A 25,070-nucleotide genomic window follows, 5' to 3' on the forward strand; every position below is an offset into this window, starting at 1 on the left:
AATGGTGCACATGGGTTCCAGTATCCTGAGGGAACAAATGGCGTATGAATCAATCGTTGGTCACCGGTTACCATGGGACTGCATCTCCTCACGATACTCCACTGCCTTGTGGATCAGATCTTTAGGTCAAAGGTTCCGGGTGTGCCCCCTTAAGAAAACCACCTATTTTGGTCTGGGCTTCTGGGCAGTATTACAGCCTTCACACAAATCGAATGATATTTGTGTGGTGCATATGTATCTGGTGCCCCTTTGTACCAATATTTATGTATCTAAATAAATTAAATAGTTCAGTCCATCTACTTTTCCTGAGTCAATCGATCAATCGTAATTAACGTGCATCATGAAAGGAATGTGTATTAGTGCAAGTCATCGTATAACACCAACACAGTGAGATATAATCACCAGAATGAATAGGAAAGTAATCGAAATATTGTGCTGGTAATGATCAAGAGGAAGAGGAAGGAAAAACGTATCATAGTTTAATTCAAACAAAAGGGTTACAAAAAATTCCAATATTTGCCACTATGAATTATTGAGTTGTAACCAGATATCATATAGCTTAGCGGTTATATCACCTACTGTATTCTGGAATAACTATTGTTCTTGCCTTACATAGATTTTCAAGGAGAACGAACTTCAGGATAAGGTAGATGTGTTTATGTTGTACTCCGAAGAGAATTACGAATGGTAACTTTTGAGAACTATTTATAGACCAATATGATACATATATTTCTATTGTATTATTGCTAACTATTAAACTATTCATATTCGCATCCCTCTTATTATAAGCTTTATTTTGACCTATGAACTATTATTATACGATTTACCGTTTCCGAGTTATCCCCAGTCTATCAATTACCATCCCCATTATTCACAGTCACATTTGGCTAAATCTTGTACAAATGTTGTTTCCTATTTTATAGTACGATGTGGTCTGTTTGTTTAGTATATAAACCCAGTATGTTTGGAATAAATGATTCATACCACACAGGCTGAGATTGGTGTTCTAGACTTAATAGACTCTGCTAGGTGGGAAACAGGACGGGTAAATACTCTAGACTGCTGGTACGGGTTTCGTGTATCATCGGTTCGATCGATAAATCACTACTCTCTAATTGGCGGTATTATCACGTTATACATTACTAGGGTACACAGGCTACAAGTTATATCAATAAGAAGGATATCTTGGGAAACTGAATCACTAAGCTTGATAACATACAACATGAAATGTAATACACATTCAATGTCTTAATCAAAATTTCATTCATTTGTATCAACATGATTACATAATAGTTATTTGAACATTTAAGAGAAAAGAAAAAAAAATGTAGAAAAACTGAAACAATAAAATCAATAATGATTTCGATTTCTACCCACAACAACAACAAAAACTAACCTACATAGTAACCAAATCCATGGAGATAAAATATTGTTTACAATAACCACAATAGAGAAAAGTAATTCTTGAATAGATGGAAGAAGTTCAGTTTAATGAATGAATCTCAATTTTAAGAAATAAGATACTACTAGTCTAGTATGGATAGCATGATAATCATCTCCTTTATATATATACTACTAATATGAGAATAAAAGTAGTCATTAGAAAAATGAGAACAAGTTAGTGATGTCATTATTAAGAACTTCATTAATATTGTCAATGAAGAGATTATCTTACAAATGAAGAATAGATAGTTTCAAAGTGAAATTTGAGAGATTTAAATATGAGAAAATACAAAGAGTAAAAGATAATTGTTCAAGAATAAATTTTGATTGCGGAATGACATCAGTTAGATGAAAGGCTAGTGATTTTGACTGGTGTTAGACAAATAATGAAAAGTAAAAAGTTATGGACGAATATCTCATCCTATTATGGAACTCCTTCATTATACTCATCTATGATCACACAGAGACCAAACTCAAGACATCCATGTCTCGGATCAGTTTCTTCATCTTTAGATCATTGGGATGTTATACGGTGGTCTATATTTCTAACTCCAGTCATTTAATGATTATGAACAATCTTCATACATCGAGACTGGTGATATTTATTTCATGTCCTACATGGTTTAACTCCACTGACCTCACATTCTCACATTGGAACTAACAGAATTCAATCCCTAGTATGAAACTATAAACATTTATTAGTATTGAAAATCTTTTGAAAAATTAAATATTTAAATAATTGAGATCACGAATCAATTGAAGCTAGAACACCATGGAAAACCTGGAAGCAGTGGACGGCCGTTTCCTCCTGCCTCGCGAGATTTGAATCCAGGACCTATCAGTTTCGCGCGCGAGCGCTTAACCTCTGGACCATTGAGCTGGCTAGCATCCAACGTTGTTAATGTCTAACTTCAACCGATCCACGGAGTTGAGCGACACGTCCTGCGTTCGAATCTCGCGAGGCGTAATCTTGGGTGCGCACTGCTGAGGAGTCCCACAATTGGACGAAATGGCCATCCAGTACTTCCAGGTATTCCATGGTGGTCTAGCTTCGATGGATTCATGATCTCAATTATTAAAATTACTATAATATCCACAAAACCACTTCTGATATTAATTGAATATATCTTAATTTAATTTTTCTTCCCTGTTTTGAATTTGTCCAGCTCAATTAAAAGGATTAAAACTGTGTAAGAAACTTAAATATTAAAGACTGGTTGAATATAAACAAAATTTGTCTATTACATTTAGTATTCAACTGGTTCAGTTAGGACTATTGTGGGTAATTGCTTTCACCCTCTTATATCTACACTTAGCAAAAATATGCGATTTGTTCGGGCTTCCACTGCATATAACCTCTTTCCTCTTAGTCATATCTTCCTTTTTCAAATTTACTTATCCTAGTTGACTTAAGATATATCAAATAAATCCTTTTTGATTGGTGACTACTTGAATATCTGGGCTACCTGTTCCTGACATCTACATATTTCAACATGTTATCTAATTTTGTTTGTTTTAATGTTCAAGATGAGACAACTAACAACGCTATAGAATGATGGTCTCAATATATCATGGATTGACCAGCGTAGAAAATGTTGGTTGCAAGGTACCAATTCAGTGGTCTAAAATCACCACACTTTACTTGAAACCTAAATGTTCCGGTACCGATTATGTAACCAGGTCGTGGCTTTGAGTTGTTAGAGTAGTTTCGGACTAAGACAGAAATAGTTGTCTAGTGCTGAGCGATTTTTAATGACCTTTCACCATGAGTTTATTAGTGATTAACTTTGATAATAGTTTCCCAGAGTTCTAGTGAAACAAATATCATCAATCTCAATGTATGAAGGCTGTTCATAATCACTAACTGACTGGAGTCAGAAATGTAGACCACCGTATAACATCACAATGATCTAAAGATGGGGGAACTAGTCTGAGGCATGGGTGTCTTGAGTTTGATTCCTGTGTGATTGTAGATGAGTATGATGGATGAGTTCTATGATAGAATGAGATATTTATCCATAACTTCTTAGTTTTTAATATTTATCCAACTTCCATCATTATGCGATATGAAGTTCTAAACCCAAAGATCTTTTGAACACCTCTACACTACTAATAAAAAGTGTTAAATTACTGAAATGAAATCATCAATAGATGAGAACATAAAGAGAATGATCGTCGGATGAGCTGTCATAATGAGTTATAAAGTTATGAAATGGTATTAGAATGTTTCACCATCAATGTTGATATTTGTATTAGGTTAAATTAAATGAAACAAAGGAAAATATACTTCATTTCGGTAACACCAATCAATTTGTTTCTGGTTAATGTCTATGAATTTAATGATACAGAAAGGATAGGAAAACGAGCTAATTAAATGAACATTCGAAATGAATTCTATTCGCTGTGGAAAACACATAATGGGTTACAATGTAATTTATGGTATTCACCAACTTAACAAAAGTCGCAATTCAAGTTTATCGGAATAGGGATTTATGGAGATTGTAGTAATTTTAATAATTGAGTTCATGAGTCAATCTAAGCTAGACCTTTTACAATATGGGGTTGTAGAGATTGTTGAGTTTTTCATTGAGATCACGAATCAGTAAATGTGAAACCATCATTGAAAACTTGGAAACACTGGACGGTCGTTTTGTCCTCGTATAGGACTACCCAGCAGTGTGTATTCACGATCCCGCACGTGAGATTCGAACCCAGAACTTCTGGTCTCACACGCGAACGCTTAACCTGTTGACCATTGAGCCGGCAACCAACGTTGTTAATTTCTAAATTCAACCAATCCACGAAATTGAGCAACCATCTTCTACTGTCTTCAGTGAATAACTATCTCACAGCAGACACAGATTAGCTCCAATTGTCACAGCTTCTCAGTAGAACTCCTAGAATTACCTCTTGAAGCTAGTCACTAGTGACCACATGATAATTAGCAACACGATGTAGCGTAAGTTGTTGAGTTTTCTTGTAGAGATCATGAATCGATGGATGCTCACTGTAGAAGAGTCCCATACTAGGATGAAACGGCCGTCCAGTGCTTCCAGGTTTTCAATGGTAGTCTAACTCATATAGACTAATGAATTCAACTATTGAAATTCTACTTTATATTCAACAGTTTTCACTTAAAACCATAACAGTAAATTTCCACATAGTTTTAAAAGGATCCGCTCCTTTTTCTCTTGAGATGAAGTCTATTTAACTAGCATTACAATGACGGATAAACACATGAATACATATTCATTGTTCCATTGTTTAGAATTCAAACATTCAAATCACTAGCTCTAATGGGCAATAAACTGTACGTACTACTAACTGACTTTTTGCATGTTGTTACTCATTAGTTTAGGTAGACGTCTAATGATAAGACGAGTTGAACAGCTCATTTTAAGTACATAACTGACTAACCGAACCCCAAATGAAAAGAACTTTTAGGTTAATCAACCAAGTTAATTATAGAAACTGACTGAAATGGTTTTAATTAATATATTTTGGTACCATAAGTATTTCTATATCTCCTACCCATCCATATGTAATGTAACAATAGTTAAAGTACTCGGCTCTCAACCATTGAATAACAGGTTCGAACCCTCCTCTGCCTAATTCGGATTGTTCAGTCCTTTCACAAGAAAGCGGGACTGTAAACAGAAAGTAATTATGATAACAACAGAAATGAAAGAACAATGGAGTTTGTAAGAGACAATTGAGGAAAGATGTTCAAATGAAGTATATAATTCATGGTGTCATATTTTACGAAGATATTCTGTAAATTTGTACTAAACAATACATTGATCTTCTCCACCTGAGTGTTCGTTTACTACAATGCTACTGGGTTACCTAAAATGGAGTAGATAAAGTGCGACTTGAAGTTGTGGCATATCATTCGAAAGTCGAGTAAGTTAACCGCTAAGCTATTAGCTCTATCACTCTTGTGATTATTAAATTGACAATTGAAAGATGGTACACTAAATGGGATTCAGTGGTCGGATAATAATGAAAATAACTAAAATAATAATAACAAATACTTAATTTAGGTGTCAATCGAAGTTCATTAGGTATGATGTGGTTAATCGCTGCTACCTTTGTGTAATTTCGTGTTGTTCGATCAATTCGTGTATTTTTCTGAACTACAATTACTACTACTACTACTACTACTACTACTGTAGTGCGGATTACTGATAACCACATAAGTAGTATATGGTGATGGTCGGGCATTGAATGTATTTCAGTAGAAGATCGATAAGGAGATAATGGGAACGAGACGCAGTTGGCATGAAAATGCATGAACAATAATAATTGGAGACTATGGACTGATATTTGGATAAGGAACGGTCAAGATTGAGACAATTAATTGATAGGTTTTTCAGTGAACGAGAACACAAGTTGGGACAACCAAATGTATGTTGATACAAAATCTCTTAGTAACATCTGAGAACTATACAGTAAATACTTCATTTGAAAAATATCTGTTAATTGTTTCAAACTTTGTTGTTACTTCCTTTCCATACGAGTCACTCTTTGTTCTCATTCTCTTCTCTTCGCCTTTCCCAACCTTCAGCCGTCAGTCATTCCACTTTCGAACGATGATATATACAACCAATATATGTCGACATCAGAAGCACACACCACACTACTACTAGTACCAACATTAATACTCAGACTATAAGGCAATGTGACGTTGGTTCAAATACCATAAGGAGCATTGATTTCTTTAAAATTCGCAACTAAAAAGACTCTAACCAGAAGGTGAGCGGCCAATGCTCCTTCACGAGGAGCAACAGGCGTAGGCAGCAAGGGAGTGGTTTTTTACAGGAGTCTAAGATATGTGTTATCATAAATACTATTGTTATACTTGCTTACCACATACCAGTTTATGTATTTGACTTAGAGTTATACTGTTCCTGTGAGGTTAACTGTTTCCCATACTGTCTTTAAACCGAAGTAGGTACCAAAGTGTCCGAACCTGTGACGCACTGCTTGAAAGCCGTGTACTTTAACTACCAAAACATCGTCTTACCGGTGAAATTTAATGAACATTACACATAACCATTGACATATTAAACCCCAAACATTCAAATTAGAATTGATTGTCGATAACGGATATATATATGTTAAGGTTGAATTAATTCTTTATAAATATACTGTTTAAAACAATTTATATCGTATCTAAATATAAGTTCTGGGAACAAAGTTATTTTTCATAGTTGAAAGCATGAGTCAATTGGAGCTAGACCACCAAGGAAAACCTGGAAGCACTGGACGGCTGTTTCGTCCTATTATGGACTCCTCAACAGTGCGCATCCACGATCCTGCACTCGCGAGATTCGAACCCAGGACCTACCAGTCTCGAGCCAGAGCACTTAACCGACAGACCACTGAACCGGCATCCTGGGTCCCGGGTACGAATCTCGTGAGGCGAGATCGTGGATGCGAACTGCTGAGGAGTCCCACCATGCTTTCAACTATGAAAAATACTAAATCTTCACAAGACCCCTTCTGATTACAAAGTCATTTGTTTTGAAACACTGGCGTTGGAATACTTTAAATAATTCCTGGCTCAGAGATTCACTAATGCAATGTTATTTTGTTTCTATTGTTCTTCCATTTTACACGGCAGACGCTATACTATTCATGAAACTGTAATTCAAGAAAATAACGGACAAATACTGATCAACCAACCAATAGTATGTTAGGAAATCATGATACTTTTGACGTGAAATCTGGGAATATGTTTTTATTCACACACATATTTATTTATATAAACACATAAATATTGGTACAAAGGGGCACCAGATATATATGCGCCATACAAATCTCATTCGATTTGTGTGAGTGCTGTGATACTGCACAGGTGCCCAAACTGAAGCAGGTGGATTTTTAAGGGGGCCGCACTCGGAGCCTTCGACCTAAAGGTCCGATCCACAAGACAGTGGAGCATCATGAGGAGATGAAGTCCCATGGTAGCTGGTGACCAACGATTGATTCATATGCCATTTGTTCCCTCAGTATACTGGAGCCCATGTGCACCATTGGTTTGGAATCAGGGTTTTCCAACTCCCCTAGGTGAACTTTCCGTGTTCACCAACCCGGTTAAAGCGCCGAATATTTGCTTTTCGTCCTCTCAATGTCGTAAACAACACCCGTGGTACGAGAAGGTAGTGAGTAGGACTTCCCTGTCAGAGGCTATATACGCGTGTCCATGTGAGAGCATTTCGAAAGGGAGAGCGTACTCTCCCCGCTCTTGGTCGTACCAGGGCATTTAGAGGCTAACACACGTACACGAACATAAAATATCTGAGAACCGATATTACAACTGATATTATTATAATCAGTAGTAGAAAATAATAATAATAAGTTGAAAACTCAATTTGTTATTAGTAATATTCACAGCAATCAGATAATATACTGATTGATAAAAAGAAGGTAAAAAAAGGAATAAGCAAACAAATCATTCATATTTCTTGGTTAAATAAAATAAATTAATATGGGATAATTATGTATTCTGTTTATGTTTAGGTGCTTAAGAAACACACACACACACACAAAGAAAAAACTTGTGCATGTTGCTAAGTTAAAGTCAAACAAGCCAAAAACTTTTCATTAAGGGGGTTCACAGCCATAGATTGCAGTTAATGACTATGTATATGCATATATATAGATATATAATTTAGTTAGTTAATCATAATAAAAAATAATAGTGAAACAAATCAAATCCATAATCATTGGTTAATTAAACATTGTCAATAAGAGAATAGGCAAAGAAAAGTAGAATTATCGCATACAACAATGAAGAATCGATGGTGTGCGATGGTATTTCTTAGTGCTGTTACGTATAGCAGTACGATTGGTTACATGTTTATCAACATTATTATCGTTATTATCATTATTATCATTGTCTTTATTATTTTTATGAGTAGTAGTAGCATTAGCATCATCATCATCATCATGATTCCGATGTGACTTATTGGAAACCCGTTTCTGTCTAGATAGATAGACAATATTATTAGATGTAATATGAATATTAGTGTTATATTGTTTGAGCTCACCGAATTTTTGGTACAGTAAAATCTCGTAAAGCAAATGCCATAGCTGAATTATCTAATTGAGCTTGTCGTTCATCACGATCTATATGATAATCAATAAAGAAATATTAAAAGGGAAAAATATTATTTATTTTGATCACAATAGTTGAATTCACAAGTCAATCTAAGCCAGATCACCATTGAAAATCTGGAAGCAGTGGATGGCCATTTCATCCTTGTTTAGGACTCCTCTGAGTTGTTAAATGATATGGTATAGATTTTAGAACATTATTTAACACAGTGATCATATAACTGGGTATATTTATAAGATAATGAGAATGGATTTGTACTGGTAACAATCAAAGTAACAATAAACATGATTTGTATCTTCACAATTGATTGATCACTGGGTGGTGATCAATGTCATGCCTGTCAAGTCCTTCTTAGTGCTGATCGAATGCTATCGATCAAGTTGCAATGTGGCCACTAGTCTAGGTGGCTCGGCACTGCTTGCACTATATATATTGAGGTAAGATGGTGGTTAGAGGTGGTCAACAGGAAACCCTGGACTCGGGTTTCGTGCTACTTGGCACTCGTCAGTAAGGTGTACCTGTAATGTTGAAGGAACTGGTGCTCCCTGACAGATTCGATCCCGTGTCACTCAACTTCACAATCAAGGACGTATACTACTGAGCTATTCTGGGCCGCAACCGACCTCATTTTTAAAATCATTTCATCACAGAACACATTACCAATGAGTACAATTATGAAACCTACTCCATCATAATCACTGAAGATTACCAGATAATTACTATTACTTAGTCATCAGTGAGGAGCTGTGACCAGTGGAGTTAAACCATATTAAGTGTGAGACAGTTATCCTCATCAGGTAACGGATGAAGCTTGAGCATTATCGTGAATTAATTGAAACTAGACACATAAACAGTTGTATTATGAGTCAGTGTTCTTCAACTGAATTGTTCACATGTGAAATCGATGATCCTGGGTTTGATTTCGCTTGATAGGATTGTGAATAAACATTACTGATGAGCTTTATACTAGGATGGAACAGCTGCCCAGTCCTTCTAGGTTTCTATAGTGATCTAACTGAATGCAATTCGTAATTTAAACTATGAACATCTTACAGTCTTGACAAATCCTCCTATATTGATGACAACAATAGTGAAATGATTCGGAATTCCAAAATCTGCATTTTTCAACTTTGTCGTAACCACTAATCAATGACCTTAATAAAATTTGACCATTTTACTCTTGGCTCGAATAATTTTTCAGATTAAAACTAATCACTAGAAATTCGGCTGATACAATGATGGAACAATTGTCTGTTATCTAAAAGATGGTTGGGACATAAATTAATTATGCCAAGGGATCAACTATCTTTATGTGTAAAGTTCAATGATGTAGGAATAGATTCATGAAACCATTAACTGTGAGATAGAGCCATGTTGGTTTGTGCAGCCCACCAATGTCTGAGGACTTTGGATGACACGACCCAGATTATGTCTGAATAATACAGCTGTATTCACTTTTTCTCTTCGAGTTTTAGAATTACTCTAGACTTTTTATTCTGTGAAGTCATTCTTTTTTCTCCAATCATATCGTTTACATCTAATACTGATACTATTACTATTTCTACTACTCTAGTATTCATCTTGATAGTTTCATCTTACAGTGCTGATGTGGTGTGGTAACTTGGATTTATATGTATATGTGCCAAATTCTATATTTCTTAAGAGTTACTGTTTGACCAGGTAATAAGTAGCGAATGTTTATCGACACTACTCTTAAGCTAATTGCCATGTCAATCATGTTATGAATATATACATACCGGAAATATGAACTTACTCGTTAGAGAACTAGCTGTTCTATCAGGTATTTGTTTAACTGGATACTGTTCACCACTTTGTGGTATCCATACTCTTGATAAACTTTCATGACCATCTAATAATCGACGTTTACGACTAGCTGAACGTTCAGGTAAACATGCACCACCATGTATTAATCTTCCACGATTATCATATGAATAACCAATTCCTTCATAACCTTGATGATAATCACTTAAACCTTTGGATAAATGACTTTCTGTCATTCCTGTGCTATATACAGATTTTCTATCTAAACTATGTCCATGTGAAGATGATCTATGTCGACGTTCAAGTTCTGCTTGAGCTTGTATTTGTATATTTGATAATCTAACTGGTGTAGCTGGAGAGAGTGTACGTTCCGATGGTACAGGATGATCACCGAACCATAAAGTATTCATTGAACTGGAACGATGTTTTGATGGATGGGTACCAGTTAAACCGCTTAGTGTTCGACGTTTTGTACTGATTATTAAACTGTGTTTTGAACCTTAAGAAAAACATATACGATTATAAGAAGTATTTATTTGATTTACTTAAATACTACCAACTAATGAAATTGTTCAATGTTCTGATAATTTTTAGCTAACTTTCACAAGTATAGTACATATAAACATGGCCCCGAAAACTGGAAGATATATAAAGCTGGTAGACATTCAAACTATTTCTCCCATATAATGAAACCATTAGGTGAATTATGCTAAGGTGAAATGTATAGCTTGAGATAGGAAAATGTAAACATCAAATGCCTTACATAGTGGAAGCATTTATTATATATAACCAAATACATAGGGCTAACTGACTTAGGATTAAGTTGAAACAAAGTTAGTGGTTGGCAAAGCAAGATATGGTATCGGTTCTTAGAATTAGTGGTTATTAGTTTGAACTAGGTTGATAGTTGTAGAATATCAAGTTGGAAATCGTAAGATATTTGCAATCTATGACAATTGCAGTATTGGACTTGGATACATCAGTGATGTTTTTTTAAATCTTGAGTTTAGTTTCATTCATGATGTGTCTGTATTCCAACACCTTCAGCTGACTCTGAGAAGCTAGACCTACTTCTTAAGACGGAAAAGTTATACACTGGGTCTATCAAAAATCAGCCAAATCAGTCAAAAAGTAGCTTGAATTTCTAGGGAAGAAAATATACACCGCCGGTGACTTGATTTTCCAAGTAATATAGGTATATAGGAAAATTGCACGTCAGTATCATTATTGGACACGGCACATCACAACAACTCCTTACTGTTCATTCTTTATTCCCATTCGCTTCTTTTAAAATACCCTTCTTACATTTGGCCTTAAACTACAATTACTACTTTTATTAGAGTTGGATAATGAATTGCAAAGGAATCCAGAATGCCCGCTTCGCTCCGTTCGAAACTTGTCATCTAGTGTAGGTGAATCCCAGTGTTGGTATTCAGATTGGAACTTTAATCCGGTTGTTTTCGTCTCAAGCTTTAACACGTTATCCACTAAGCTACTGAGTAGAGAAGGTCAATGGTTTATGCAACAGGTGTGAATTTTATTCGTACGTGTTTGTTTTTTCCTATCATCCATGATGATACTGACTAATTAACATCAAGAATTGGAAAGTATAGACTCTTATGGATGCATCTGATAATACTGTCTCCTCTGGTCGTCTTACTGCATGATATGAGGCATGTCAACTTAAAATGATGGACAATTTTGTACCGGATCTAACGCTGTCAATGAATGATCAACTATCATGACAGAATAATCAAGTGGAATACTTAATTTTCGAAGAAAATTCTTCCTTTCAATCAAAACTTAATCCTAATTAATAAATAAGTACTTTATGTAAGTTTCTCATTGTTTACTTAGTAGATGATAAAATCTGGTCTTCAAGAGGTAGAGCTGTATGATTAAGTCACTTCGTAACTATCTATACAGTATTATTTACTGAACTATTGTAGCCACACAAAAAAATAAATCCCTGGGTCAGGTTACTGCTACTCATCAGTATTAAATAATATGAAGTTTTATGATTACTGGTACTTCTTGTATGGATTAAATTAATATCATAAAGCACTCTAGTTAGTAGTAATGCTTTTTAGGTGAAGCAAACTAAGTTTTTGCTGTCTCAAAGTATCAGACATGTTAACTAACAGGCACTGATCAACATGAAACTTAAGCTCTGATCTATTTTTCTACGCAAGTTGTTTTACTCACAACATTATGTCAGTCAGTCAGCTACAATGTAGGATCAGGCACATATATACATCGGTCCAAGTTGCCATACTCGTTAGCACAACAAGATGAACACCGGATTCATAGAAGTAGTTAATTTAGTGGTGGTAATATATAAAACATAGCTTGTATATAAGGATATAGTATAGGAAGGAAGAACGACATGAAGCTATTTTAATCTCAAGGTTTAAGGAAAGATAAAGAGTATATACACCTACGCCATCGTGATCGATTCTGAGCCATGTCACACAGAGTCTCCAACCATTGGTTACGATAGTCACGCGGACCCTAACCAAGTAGTCTGCATCTGCTAACATGGCTCAGATTGTAAGTTAGTGACTTCAAGCACTGATGCCACGTTTTGGTTCACAACATTATGAACCATAATAATAAAATTCAATCATACGGACATCAAAGATCCTGAGTTTGGTGGCTTCAATATTCTCGATTCAGTTAGTTTAACTTAAATATTCATGACAAACATAGCAACAATTATTTAAATTCACTTGGTATTGTTTGTTTGACTCTTCTCATTGATGTTTAAGACTTCAATTGATCAGTCTCATATTGGCATATGTGCATACTGTGCGTATTACCTCTATATAGCCTTAATTCAAAAGCATTACTAGCAAAGATGGAGCGAACGGTACTGGGTTTCAGTCCCAGAGTGTTCATCAACTCTGAGATGCAAGTACATCCAACTGACGAGTCCCTAATAGGACGAAACGCGCGTCCTAGATTCCACTGTTAGCCACCATCCATCTTTGCTTATAACAATTATTTAATCTTGGTTAGCAACAAAAACTTATGATGTATGTTAATTTTCTTCATACAAACTGATGAAAATGTATGTTGGTTGCATGAATGCTATACAAGTTATATTAGAAATGAATTTCAAATAAGCAAACCTGTTACAAGTCTCCATACAGAAACAGATTGATTAATGATAAATGAAAAAAAGTTAGGGTGACATGTTCCACTTTTTTTGAAAAGATAAGTCCCATAGTATCTAGTTAACTTAAAACCCCTAAATTTCCACTCAAGTCTAATTGAAATGAGTTGAAGAAATACATGATTACAAAGTATACCAAACTCTCAAATCAATGTTTCAGTAAAAATTCATTTCTATGTTTACTGGTGAGAAACTTTAAGAGAAGTTGTTAGAAGAGTTTAAGCAAATGATTATCACCAGAAGAATTTGATTATGTCGGGCATGAAAGGATATATTATCATGGGGAATGGGTGATGGTCACACAATACCATAAATTTAATATGGTCTGAAGTTGAAAGCTCACTGCAAGACCTGAAGATAATGGGTTCAATACTTGATGGTTTCATGAATGCTTACTGTGAAAGTGTCACATGAAAAGACGAAAAGAATACAGTATATCTTGATTTGCATTTGTTTTCTAGTTGAAATGCCCTGGTACGGCCGAGAGTGGGGAGAGTATGCTCTCTTCTCAAAATGCTCTCACATAGCCACGCGTACATAGCCACTGCTAAGGAAGTTCTACTCACTACATTCTCGTACCACGTGTGTTGTTTGCAAAATTGAGAGGACGAAAAGCGAATGTCCGGCTCTTTAACAGGGTTGGTGGACACGGAGAGTCCATTTAGGGGAGTTGGAAAACCCTGATTCCAAATCAATGATGCACATGGGCTCCAGTATCCTGAGGGAACAAATGGTGTATTAATCAATCGTTGGTCACCGGTTACCATGGGACTGCATCTCCTTACGATGCTCTACTGCCTTGTGGATCAGACCTTGAGGTCAAAGGTTCCGGATGTGGCCCCTAAGAGAACCACATGGACCACCATGGAAAACCTGGAAGCACTGGACAACCGTTTCGTCCTATTGTGAGACTCCTCAGCAGTGCGCATCCACGATCCCACCTCGCGAGATTCAAACCCAAGACCTATCGGTCTCGCGCGCGAGCACTTAACCTCTAAACCACTGAGCTGGCATCCAGCCGTGTTAATGTCTAACTTCATAACAGATTCCACTAAAGAAATAATTTTTACCTAAAAGTAAATCATTTGAAAAATAAATCATTGAACAGTTGTTTCATCTTTATTTTGGGACACACAACTCGACATGAATTCAAACACAAAACTTTCCTGCGAAGCTTATCTACTTTCTTTTCCTCATTTTAGATATTTGTGCATGAATATGTTAGATGAAACTAAAATTACATTAAATATTAGAAGTTAATTACTAATGGGGGAAAAGACTCATGAATGATGAACAACTTTTAATAATATGATGATATATTCATAGTTTTTAGATCACGAACTGATCTCATTTAGGTCACTATAGAAACCTAAAAACATTAGACAGCTGTTTCATCCTATTATGAAAATCATCAGTAATGCTTATTCACAATCTTACCATGAGCAATTGAACTCAGAATCATCGATTTCACAAGTGAACAATTAACTTGCAGAACATTGACTCATAATCCAACGGTTTGTGTGTTTAGTTTCAAATAATTGACAATAATGCTCAAGTCTCATCCATCACCTGATGAGGATAACTGTCTCACACTTGATATAGTTTAACTTCATTGGTCATAGCCTTATTGCAATTCCAGGAGCTGCTATTTGAAACTAGTCATGGATATACACCGCTGACGAGTCACATACTAGGGTGAAATAGCCATTCAGTCTGTCTAAGATCTGTTCGTGATTTAAACTATGAAAAGTCTATAATCTTCGTAAAACAATGTACTGATGTTATAATGATCGTTAAAATATCAAGCACAACTTACTTGTATCCTTCAACACTAAAATATTGAGCCAAGTAGCATATATATAATGATTTAGACAAAAATTATTACAAAAAAACGTCAACCGAAAAAGTGAATAGAAGGATTTAAAGTAGAGTTCTTAATGGGGAATATTCTATTGTCAGGCTACACAGTATGTTAATGGATAGTAAAAGTAGTTTTACCTTGAACCATTCTTTGATTCATTAGGTCCAAAGTGAAATGGTTCATTAATCCACATGTAACAAGTGTACAATAGTAACTACCTCCAAAAATAGAACCAAACGCTGGTTTAACATTCAATTACTTGCTTGGAGATTGTTCAAACGCAAGAGAGCTTAGCTTTCAACCAACTGGTTGTTGGTTCGAATTAAGTTTAACATACCTCGGTATACATGACTGTCAAAAATAAAGATTATAGCTAAAAGCCATGTGCATGAAGCTGTAATTGATAAATGAATTTTAATGTGTTTGTACTCTCTCATACACACACTCTCTTTGATATGTTTTCTAGTTGAATGCTTGTTATTGACCTCCCAGCCACATCCTACAACTGAAAACTATTACTACACTTTAACTTGATCAACAGAAAAAAGATGATAAATATGAGTAAAGGTTTTACAACAAGATTAATCTATGTACAGACAGTCGGATGTGTTTATGGGGTTTTCAGATGACCTTTCCCTCCTAGAGACTTCTGAAAGTATACTGAATATGGTAACAACATAAATAATTATACAATCCAAACGTGACAAATAATCTTTCTCTGTGATTCTGCGTAGCTTCTGTTCACTGATGATTGGATGAAACATTTTCAGCTTGGACTTCTAGACTTTGTCGAGAGACCTTTATAGACTCTCAACACCATCTACTTACTTTTAATATTTTAGTCCAGACAGTGAAAATTCTTCTTTTAATTAAAAACTTGATCAGTCCATTAATTTGATTCCATAATTACTTACCATTAATACCGTAATAACCAGAACTTCGACTTGTTGCAGTTGTATGCTTAGAACGTGGTCGTGATATACGTTCTTGTGACATTCCATTTGAATGATCATGATCTAATCCTTTCATGTATTTACCTGTTTTATCATCATAATAAATACCGTAAATATTTTCATAACCCGGTGTAGAAGGAATTGACATACCTTCAGGACTGATAAGACTATCACGAATTGATGTAATTGATTGTCCAGTTTTTTGTCCTTTTGATGGTCGTCTTAATTGTACAGGTGGATAATTATCTTCATTGGGCATTTGTGAATATATAAAAAACAAAAATAATTAAGTACTTGATGAATTTAGTTCATATTAATATTTTAATTTAGAAAAAAGGTCAAAATGTCAGGACATTCCTGCTTTGATACTCATGTTTTGTGAATAAAGTACCTTTTATAACCATCTAGTCTCATAAAAAAAACATTTACGCCCTTCTTAGTGCTGATCGAATGCTATCCATCAAGTAGCAATGTGGCCACTAGTCTAGGTGGCTCGACACTGCGTGCACTATGTTGAGATAAGATGGTGGTTGGAGGTGGTCAACAGGTGCACCTTGCTGACGAGTGCCAAGTAACACGAAACCTAGGTCCAGGATTTCCTGTTGACCACCTCCAACGACCATCTTATCAAAACATTTATGATCAGATACAGAAGCTTAGATTAGATCTTACATAACATTCATTTGGTAGGTAACATTATGTATCATTTAGTCTGATCAAATTCTTCATCAGTATTTAGATAAATTTAGTAAATAAACTGAATAAGTAACCAACTTTTAGATGATATTGACAAGTAAAGAGTGTAGTTGTAGGCTGTAGCAATGACTTTTCCATAGTTAACTAAATTTGCCTTTAAGATATCTTAACTCATGAAGTTGATAATTCACCAAACTGTTTAAACTTACTATCAAATCCACAAAACTCAATATTTTGAGAAACATCCTTCTAATTATTGAGATATGTCTCGAGTCAATCAGTTACTTTCACGTTCCACGATCGTTCGATTTAGATACACAAATTTCAAATACGGTTCTTGTTAGGCTGCTTAAGTTGATCCCACGTTTTATCGCGTATCGTGACTCTGGGTAATGGCCAATAATAAATTACAAGACGGACATTCCATTCGATTTAAAACTCCTCAGTAAAATGTGTCTCCATTCTAGTAGTGAAGCCAGTACCTATCGCTTTAAATCCCAACTTAATATCCACTAGGTTACTGAGTCACGATGTCCATTAACAATGGGAAAACACAAACTCATGAAAAATTATGATGATAATCAAAATCAGTAATACTGGTCGATTAATTAAGAAATCAGTTGTATGCTTTTTTTTACTTTTAGTGAAGATCTAATACTTTCCAATCCATATAGCATAAGATATCTGTGATTATCCATGTATCTTCAAAGTATACTACTGTAATGTTTCAGTAGCTTGACGTCAATTATTCAAGGTCAAAGGTTTGACGTTGAATGACCTAAACACTTGAAAACCATGTTTTTTTTTCTAGGTAAAACTCCTAACCTGGTGCAGACTATCTGGATTTGTTCATGCTTTTGGAATAAGCTAGTAGAACTTAAAAAGCTTTAAAAGTGATTATAAAGTAGTTTAATAATACCTCGAATTTCCATTCCGCATTTCTCTCAGACTAAACATCTTTACAAAAGCTGTGTTGATGATAAAATTCAAGGAAAGAAAATAAACCACCATTAAATCAGCAGCGAAAACTAACTATTTAATACTGGTCACTGAATTTCGTTATTACTTTATCATAGCTCGCTATTAATAGTTGTAGATGTCATTTAACGCGAACTTATCAGAAAACCGTATCATTTGTAGTAGGTACACATAACTAAATCCTTTTTTAAATTAACTTGGTATTGTTTGTATGAATCTTCCCATTGATGTTTAGGACTGCAATTGATCAGCCTCTTATTGGCATATGTGCATACTGTGCGTATTACCTCGATATAGCCTTAATTCACAAGCATTACAAGCAAAGAGGAATAGTGGCTAGCAATGGAATCCAGGATGCGCGTTTCGTCCTATTTGGGACTTGTCAAGTGGATGTACCTGCATCTCAAAGTTGATTTTCACTCCTTGTGTTAGTACGGTTTGACAGCTTGAGTGGATAACGCGATGACGTTTGAAGTGAAAGGTACTGGGTTCGAGTCCCAGAGTGAGCATCAACTCTGAGATGCGGGTACATCCAGCTGACGAGTCCCAAGTAGGACGAAACGCGCGTCAAACTGGATTCCACTGCTAGCCACTATCCATCTCTGCTTATAACTGACATTTTCTTCAAAACCGTTTTTTTACCCTAGGACATATAATAAATTCGATCCAACGACGAATTGTGATTGGCTAGTGAGGGAAGATAGACAGTCAGCTTTGTTAAATATATGAGACACTAAATAAAATATTATGGATTCCTTCCTGCTATTGAATCTTGCATTAGATTTCACACTGTGTTATATTTATATTTTGACGTGGGTTTGTTCTCTGAGCTGGATGGTTTGGTCGTGGAGCTTTCATCGTCCTTCTGAACGACATCATCAGCACAAACTTCGGGTAGAAGTGAGGTGTTTAAATTTCTCCACATGTGATTCACAGCTTGTCCTGTGAACCTCGATGTTGATTGGTTCTTATTGACCTTAAATCTGTCATTGTTTATTTCTTTGTTTTGGTTATATCTCCTATTGGTTTGATTTTTGCTCCTATGTTTCTGCATAATTTTCTTGATTGGTTGATAGATTGATTTCAATGTGTTTGTTTATTGCTGATTGACCTGAGTGCCAAGCTTCTAAAAATTCTCTGGTGTTTTTGGAATTGCCTCTGTCCAAAATCTGCACATTTTCCCAGTCGAATGTATGTCCGTAGTTGTCCACGTGTATTTCCATCATCTCAAAACTTTTATATTCTAACCCATGTTATCTGGTTTTCAATCTGGTCAGAATAATGTATAACACATGATCTAATGTAACCAGTCTATTATTCAGTCTGATGTTAATGTATTATTGTAACTGTGTAACTATGTAAACAAAAATATGGCGTATTTTAAATTCTTAGTTCACCTTTATGGTATTTCTAATGAGTATTATTTATGCTGACCCAGGACAGAATGGGTTGGAGAATGCTGGTCGGCGGCCTATTCTCCATTGGGAGTAACAGGCATATGTAAGTAAAGTAATTATTTATGCTACGGTCGATAATTCATTAGCTGATAGTTTGGGCCCTATAGATAAAATCAGATTGCCAGTTTAAAATCCTAGAGATGACTGTAATCAGTAGTTGAGGACATTGGATAACATGGCTTAAAATCAGTCACAATGGCGCAATTATATTCACTCTTTATCTTCTTTTAGATTTTGAGCCCCAGTATTCTTTCATGAGTAATACCTACTCTGTCTTTTCACATTACACTTTTTATGATCAGTTAGTCTCAACATCAATGGTTCTAACAATATTTCAACTCCTTTTTTATTCATCTCAAAGTCAGCTCCTTGTGTTAGTATGGTTTAGCAGATTGAGCCAAATCAAATATGTATCAGAGTCTACGTTGATTATGGTTGACTGACTGTTACTGACTGACAAATAGTTATAGAATAACTTGTAAAATCTGACGCTAGTGAGTTCCATAAATAACCAAAAAAGAATCCATATAAGTAATTGTGTAACTGAAAATTCACATACTGGAAGGTTCGGGTTCAGATCTTCTCCTTGTCTGAGTTATTGTACGCAATGCTGGCGGTTTAAGTTCTTCATCCGATTCCCCTGAATCATCATAATCACTTTCATCCGATGTATATTGATCATAATAATCAGGTATTTGATCGGATATTCTATCACTGGTTCTAGGTTTGCTTGGTTGATTAATTGTATCACCCAATCTAGGATCATAAGCACTATGAGGGCCGGAGCGTTCACTTAAATCTTGCAGAGATCTCTTGTGTCCATTGTACGGTGGACGAACACCTGGTGGACCTGAACCAGGTACGTTTACATAATAATTTTCATCACCTAAAAAAATATCAAATTAGAAAATTATTTCTAAGCTCTGAGGATTGTGATTTGCTTATAGAATGTTAACTCTTAAAATATTTCTTAGATTTAATCATTTCATGTATCTCATAATTATAATCATCGGTATATATGGTCTTTCATTAATCAACTGAATGCTGAACATGCTCTTCCGTTTAAATGATAGGTCATGCAGCCTATTTCCTGTTTTAATAACAATACCGCGTTCAAACAACCAGAAACCTTGATTAGTTTAAACAGAACTAATGATCATTCACCAAACATACTATGGACTATATGACAGTACTAGTTGTATCGAAAACCATAACAGTGGACAAAAATCGAAACGAAGATTACGTAAACAAAAATCGGAACTGTCTCATTTCAACAAAATTTCAATGAACACCGTTAGATGCCGGCTCAGTGGTCTGCAGGTTAAGGGTTCGCGAGCGAGACCAAAAATCATGGGTTCGAATCCTACGTGCGGGATCGCAGGTGCGTACCGTTGGGGAGTCCCACACTAGGACGACACGGCTTCTCAGTGTCTCAATGTTTTCAATGGCTGTTATATCCCGACGACAATTGTGATTTCTCGTAAAACTTGGCACGAACTTGATCGGCCAAGCATTCAACCTAAAAATGATTGTACAAAAAATGTATTGAGCATCCCAATCAATATTTCTGGAATTGTAAAATGTATTGTCAAATTTAGTGAACAAACAGTCAAATCCAAATGCTATTCACTGGTGAATCCTTCAGTCTATTGGGTCTTGACTGGACCAAGGAATTGAAAATGTCTGATTATCCATTTGATCTTATTTGTAATGCAGATTCAAAAAAGATCGATCAGTCATCCAATCTTATTTGCAACTAAGTATCTTCCTATCCTCATACAATGCACAAATGGTGACAGAAAGTTTCTTGTGATTTTCAAAGTGATCACAAGGAGAGTGCACGACCGAGGAAATCCCCAGCAATAACTCTGAATCCAGCCTCATCTAAGGTGGTCGCCCCCCCCTTGCTGAGTCAATGTTCGAAAAGAAGGTTCGAACTACATTTGATAGCGTGTATCCACAAAGAGGGAGACGAGATTATAAACTCAAGGCAAAGAAAATTGAACATCAGTTTCCTAAAACTCAACATCTAAACCACATTCGTGACAGACAATTAATTTCAGATATAGAACCTCCTAGCTCAAACCTGCAGCTAGATACAGTCAGTTTGGATCATCAGGATCAGAGCGGAAGAAGTGATCTCCAGATCCCAAGAAAATCATCGAGGAGACTACAGTTCCCTCAACGCCTTCAGTTAAATACAAGGAACAAGACTTTTGTTCCAGGAGGAAGAGATGATATGGAGAGCCAATCAGAAGTGGCAAAAAGTAAATCGATGGCAATCAGAAGTCAAATAAAGGTCAAATGAACTTAATCGGGTCAATCCATCAATTTCCTAAGGATAGAGTGGTATATATATGGATGAGTATTTGTGCATTTCATTCGGTAGTCCAATACACTTTCTCTTTCACTCTTGTGTTCTCGCTCAAACTGTCAGTTTTTTTTGGGGGGGGGGAGGTTAGTTCATAGCATACCGTGTATCGGTATTAAATTTTGGACACCGAACATCACAAAAATATGTCTGCAACTCAACATATAAATCACATAGTCATCCTAAATAAAATCAGTTTACGGGTAAACCACATGTTACTGAACTATTTGAATGTGTTAGGAAAAGAGAGTTCGAACGTGAATTCTGTGACTTGACAGTATTCCGGATACTTAGGGCCAAATTACAATGATAATTAACCTCGTTTAAAACTTAAACCAACACACAGAATGTAATGACTGAAGAAAAATATATTTTCATACTTTCAAAATTCAAATATAACTTACAATACCAATGTTTATTTACTTATTTATTTAGAAACATAAATATTGGTACAACGAAGCACGAGATACATATGCGCCACACAAATCTCATTCGATTTGTGTGAGGGCTGTGATACTCCCCAGGTGCCCAAACTGAAGCAGATGGTTTTCTTAGGGGACCACACCCAGAGTCTTTGATCTAAAGGTCTGATCCACAAGGCAATAGAGCATTGTGAGGAGATGCAGTCCCATGGTAGCCGGTGACCAACGATTGATTCATACGCCATTTGTTCCCTCAGTATACTGGAGCCCATGTGCACCATTGGTTTGGAATCAGGGTTTTCCAACTCCCCCAGGTGGACTTTCCGTGTCCACCAACCCGGTTAACATGCCGGACATTCGCTTTTCGTCCTCTCAATTTCGCAAACAACACACGTGGTACGAGAATGTAGTGAGTAGGACTTCCTTAGCAGTGGCTATATACGCGTGTCCATTTGAGAGCATTTGGAGAGGGAGAGCGTACTCTTCTCACTCTCGGCCGTACCAGAGCATTTGGGGGATTAATAGCAATGAAAAAGTATCTGTAAGATTCAGGCACGAGTTCATCAATTCGTATGACATAGTAATATACTAGTGTTTTAGATATGAATACGTGTACCCATCAGTAAAATACAATTGGAACCTCGTAGGCTTTTTTCTAAAAAAAAAATAAAATAATATTTCGGTTTGTAAGAATATCAAGGCAATAAAAAATTACTTACCTGAAACTATTCCATGACGTGATCTTCTGTCTAGTTTTGGGCTTGGTTTATCGTCTAAACGTTTTGTTTGGTCATGATCAATAGGTTGAGGTGGCGGAGGATGACGATGTGGTTTATCAGATTCTATGTTTAAAATATACAAAGAAAGATAAATCCCGCCTTATCCATAACTCTCAACTCAATATGTACTTGGAAATAACACTCAAAGAGTAAAGGAACTATGGCAATACTTTGCTTATCATAAACTGATACTAAAGTAAGATAGAATGAAAAAGCAAGGAACATTGAAAAACTGTTTCAGCTTAGTTTGCAACTTCTATATCGTTCACATTCACTTACAAGATTAAATTTAAGATGTTAGTCTCGTAGTGTGTAGAATTATTTTCAAACTGTACGAATCCTTCCAAACATAACACCATGATAAAATAGTAATCATATACTTATCAGAAGGGGGTTTTGTGGAGACTGTATTAATTTTATATAGTTGAGATCATGAGTCAATTGAAGCTAGACCAGCATGAGAAACCTGGAAGCAGTGGACGGCCATTTCGTCCTAATATGGGACTCCTCAGCAGTACTCATTCACGATCCCGCCTCGCGAGATCCGAACCCAGGACCTATTAGTCTCACCCTATTACTATTACTATAGTATCAACAAAAAACCTTCTGATATTAATAAGTAATTACTCAATTTGTGACTCAGGTGCCTTAATTTATTTGAAATCATAGTATGCGAATTAGTTCAGTCTGATTATATTCCTCAAAGCATAATCAATTCAAATTACATAAACTAACCAGTTTTTTCATCCGGGGGCAACACACCTATTAATCAACAGAATTCATTTGGTAAAAAGCAATAGCCTAACATTATGTTGGTTAAAAATTATTCATGATAAAAAAAGTCAATCTTTGTGTATGTGTGTGCTAAGATCAAGCCATATATCTAACATATCTATAATTAGTAAGAACAGTTAATTTTAACTCCATTTGTTGATGAACATTGTGTCTTTGGGTTTAAATTTACAAATAGTAATGGTGGGACTGGTTATCAAAGTTCAGTGGTTAAAGGTTTGTCTCTCATTAGGCTTCGATCAACAATAAGCAAACGACCTACGAATTAGACTTATCAAAACCCATTTTTTAATCGTATTCTAGTTTCACAGGAACCATCGAGAATCTATTTGCACAACTTACTAATTGAGTGCTCTTAGTGTGTATATATTTGTGGGTAGCGATTCTAATTGTGATTGTCCAAGTTAAAATAGGTGAATTGTATTTAAAACTTGTAACCAAATGGTTGAAAGTTGAGTGGTCTCAGGACTAAATCATCCCTAAATGTTTTGCTTAAGTTCCTTTAGAAAAGTAAGTAAAATTGATTTTCAATCCATCATCTTGATAGTGAATGTATTTTGATTTTGGGTGGTTAAAATAGTCAGGAGGACACTATGGTAGTAGTCAGTAAGGCGTACTTTTAGTTTTGAGATAAATGAAGCTTTCTGTGGGATGAAAATCTGAAACACAACTTCGAAGTCTGAGAAGTTGTCACTTCAATAATGGGATGAATGAATATAGTTGAAGGATTCTTAGTCAGAATGAATCATTTATTGAACATTTTATCTGTATTTTAACGAGAATCATCATCGATTGAGAATCATTAGAAGTAAAAGTACTAAACAGTCAGTTTGTGATACAATGTAATTTACATCTAGAATCATTGATAATCAACCGAATCACAATTAACTTGGTTAATTCTTTAACTCACATCTTCCTATAGACATTTCAGTGAGTTTTATCTCCATCCGGGTTACTAGTGTGTACAGCTCATTACGATAATTACCCTTACCAGATAATCGCATTTGATGAATATAATTTAGTCTGATATGGTCAAACATTAAAATGACTACCACTGAGCTACTCGGGCCGCGACCGACCTCCTGTAGGATTGAGATGTAATCACAATTGACTGATCACTGGGTGGTGATCAATGTCATGCATGTCAAGTCCTCATACAGGAGGTAGGTCAATGCCCGAGTGTGTCATGCGGATACTGATGTGATGCGTCGCACTAGACTGACATACATCCCAACTGC

At 35.7% G+C, this 25,070-nt stretch overlaps 1 protein-coding gene across 2 annotated transcripts in view; it reads right to left on the minus strand.

The window, feature by feature from the left end:
• Positions 1-8,165: 8,165 nt before the first annotated feature.
• The window catches only part of Smp_158100.1 (hypothetical protein), a gene marked incomplete at both ends in the record, with an annotated part of 64,618 nt that continues 47,713 nt past the window's right edge, over positions 8,166-25,070 (minus strand). Inside the window, 6 exons of one of the 2 annotated variants that reach the window (XM_018791707.1) lie at positions 8,495-8,577; positions 10,341-10,847; positions 15,340-15,354; positions 16,488-16,583; positions 20,028-20,354; positions 22,981-23,103. In XM_018791707.1, the coding sequence (XP_018645127.1) occupies positions 8,495-8,577; positions 10,341-10,847; positions 15,340-15,354; positions 16,488-16,583; positions 20,028-20,354; positions 22,981-23,103 (1,151 nt within the window). Of the gene's footprint in view, positions 8,578-10,340; positions 10,848-15,339; positions 15,355-16,298; positions 16,584-20,027; positions 20,355-22,980; positions 23,104-25,070 lie in introns of both variants that reach the window. The other variant, XM_018791708.1, reaches the window with a different exon arrangement.

This window comes from Schistosoma mansoni (genome assembly GCF_000237925.1).
Source record: "Schistosoma mansoni, WGS project CABG00000000 data, chromosome 1 unplaced supercontig 0094, strain Puerto Rico, whole genome shotgun sequence".
Taxonomy (NCBI): Eukaryota; Metazoa; Platyhelminthes; class Trematoda; order Strigeidida; family Schistosomatidae; genus Schistosoma; species Schistosoma mansoni.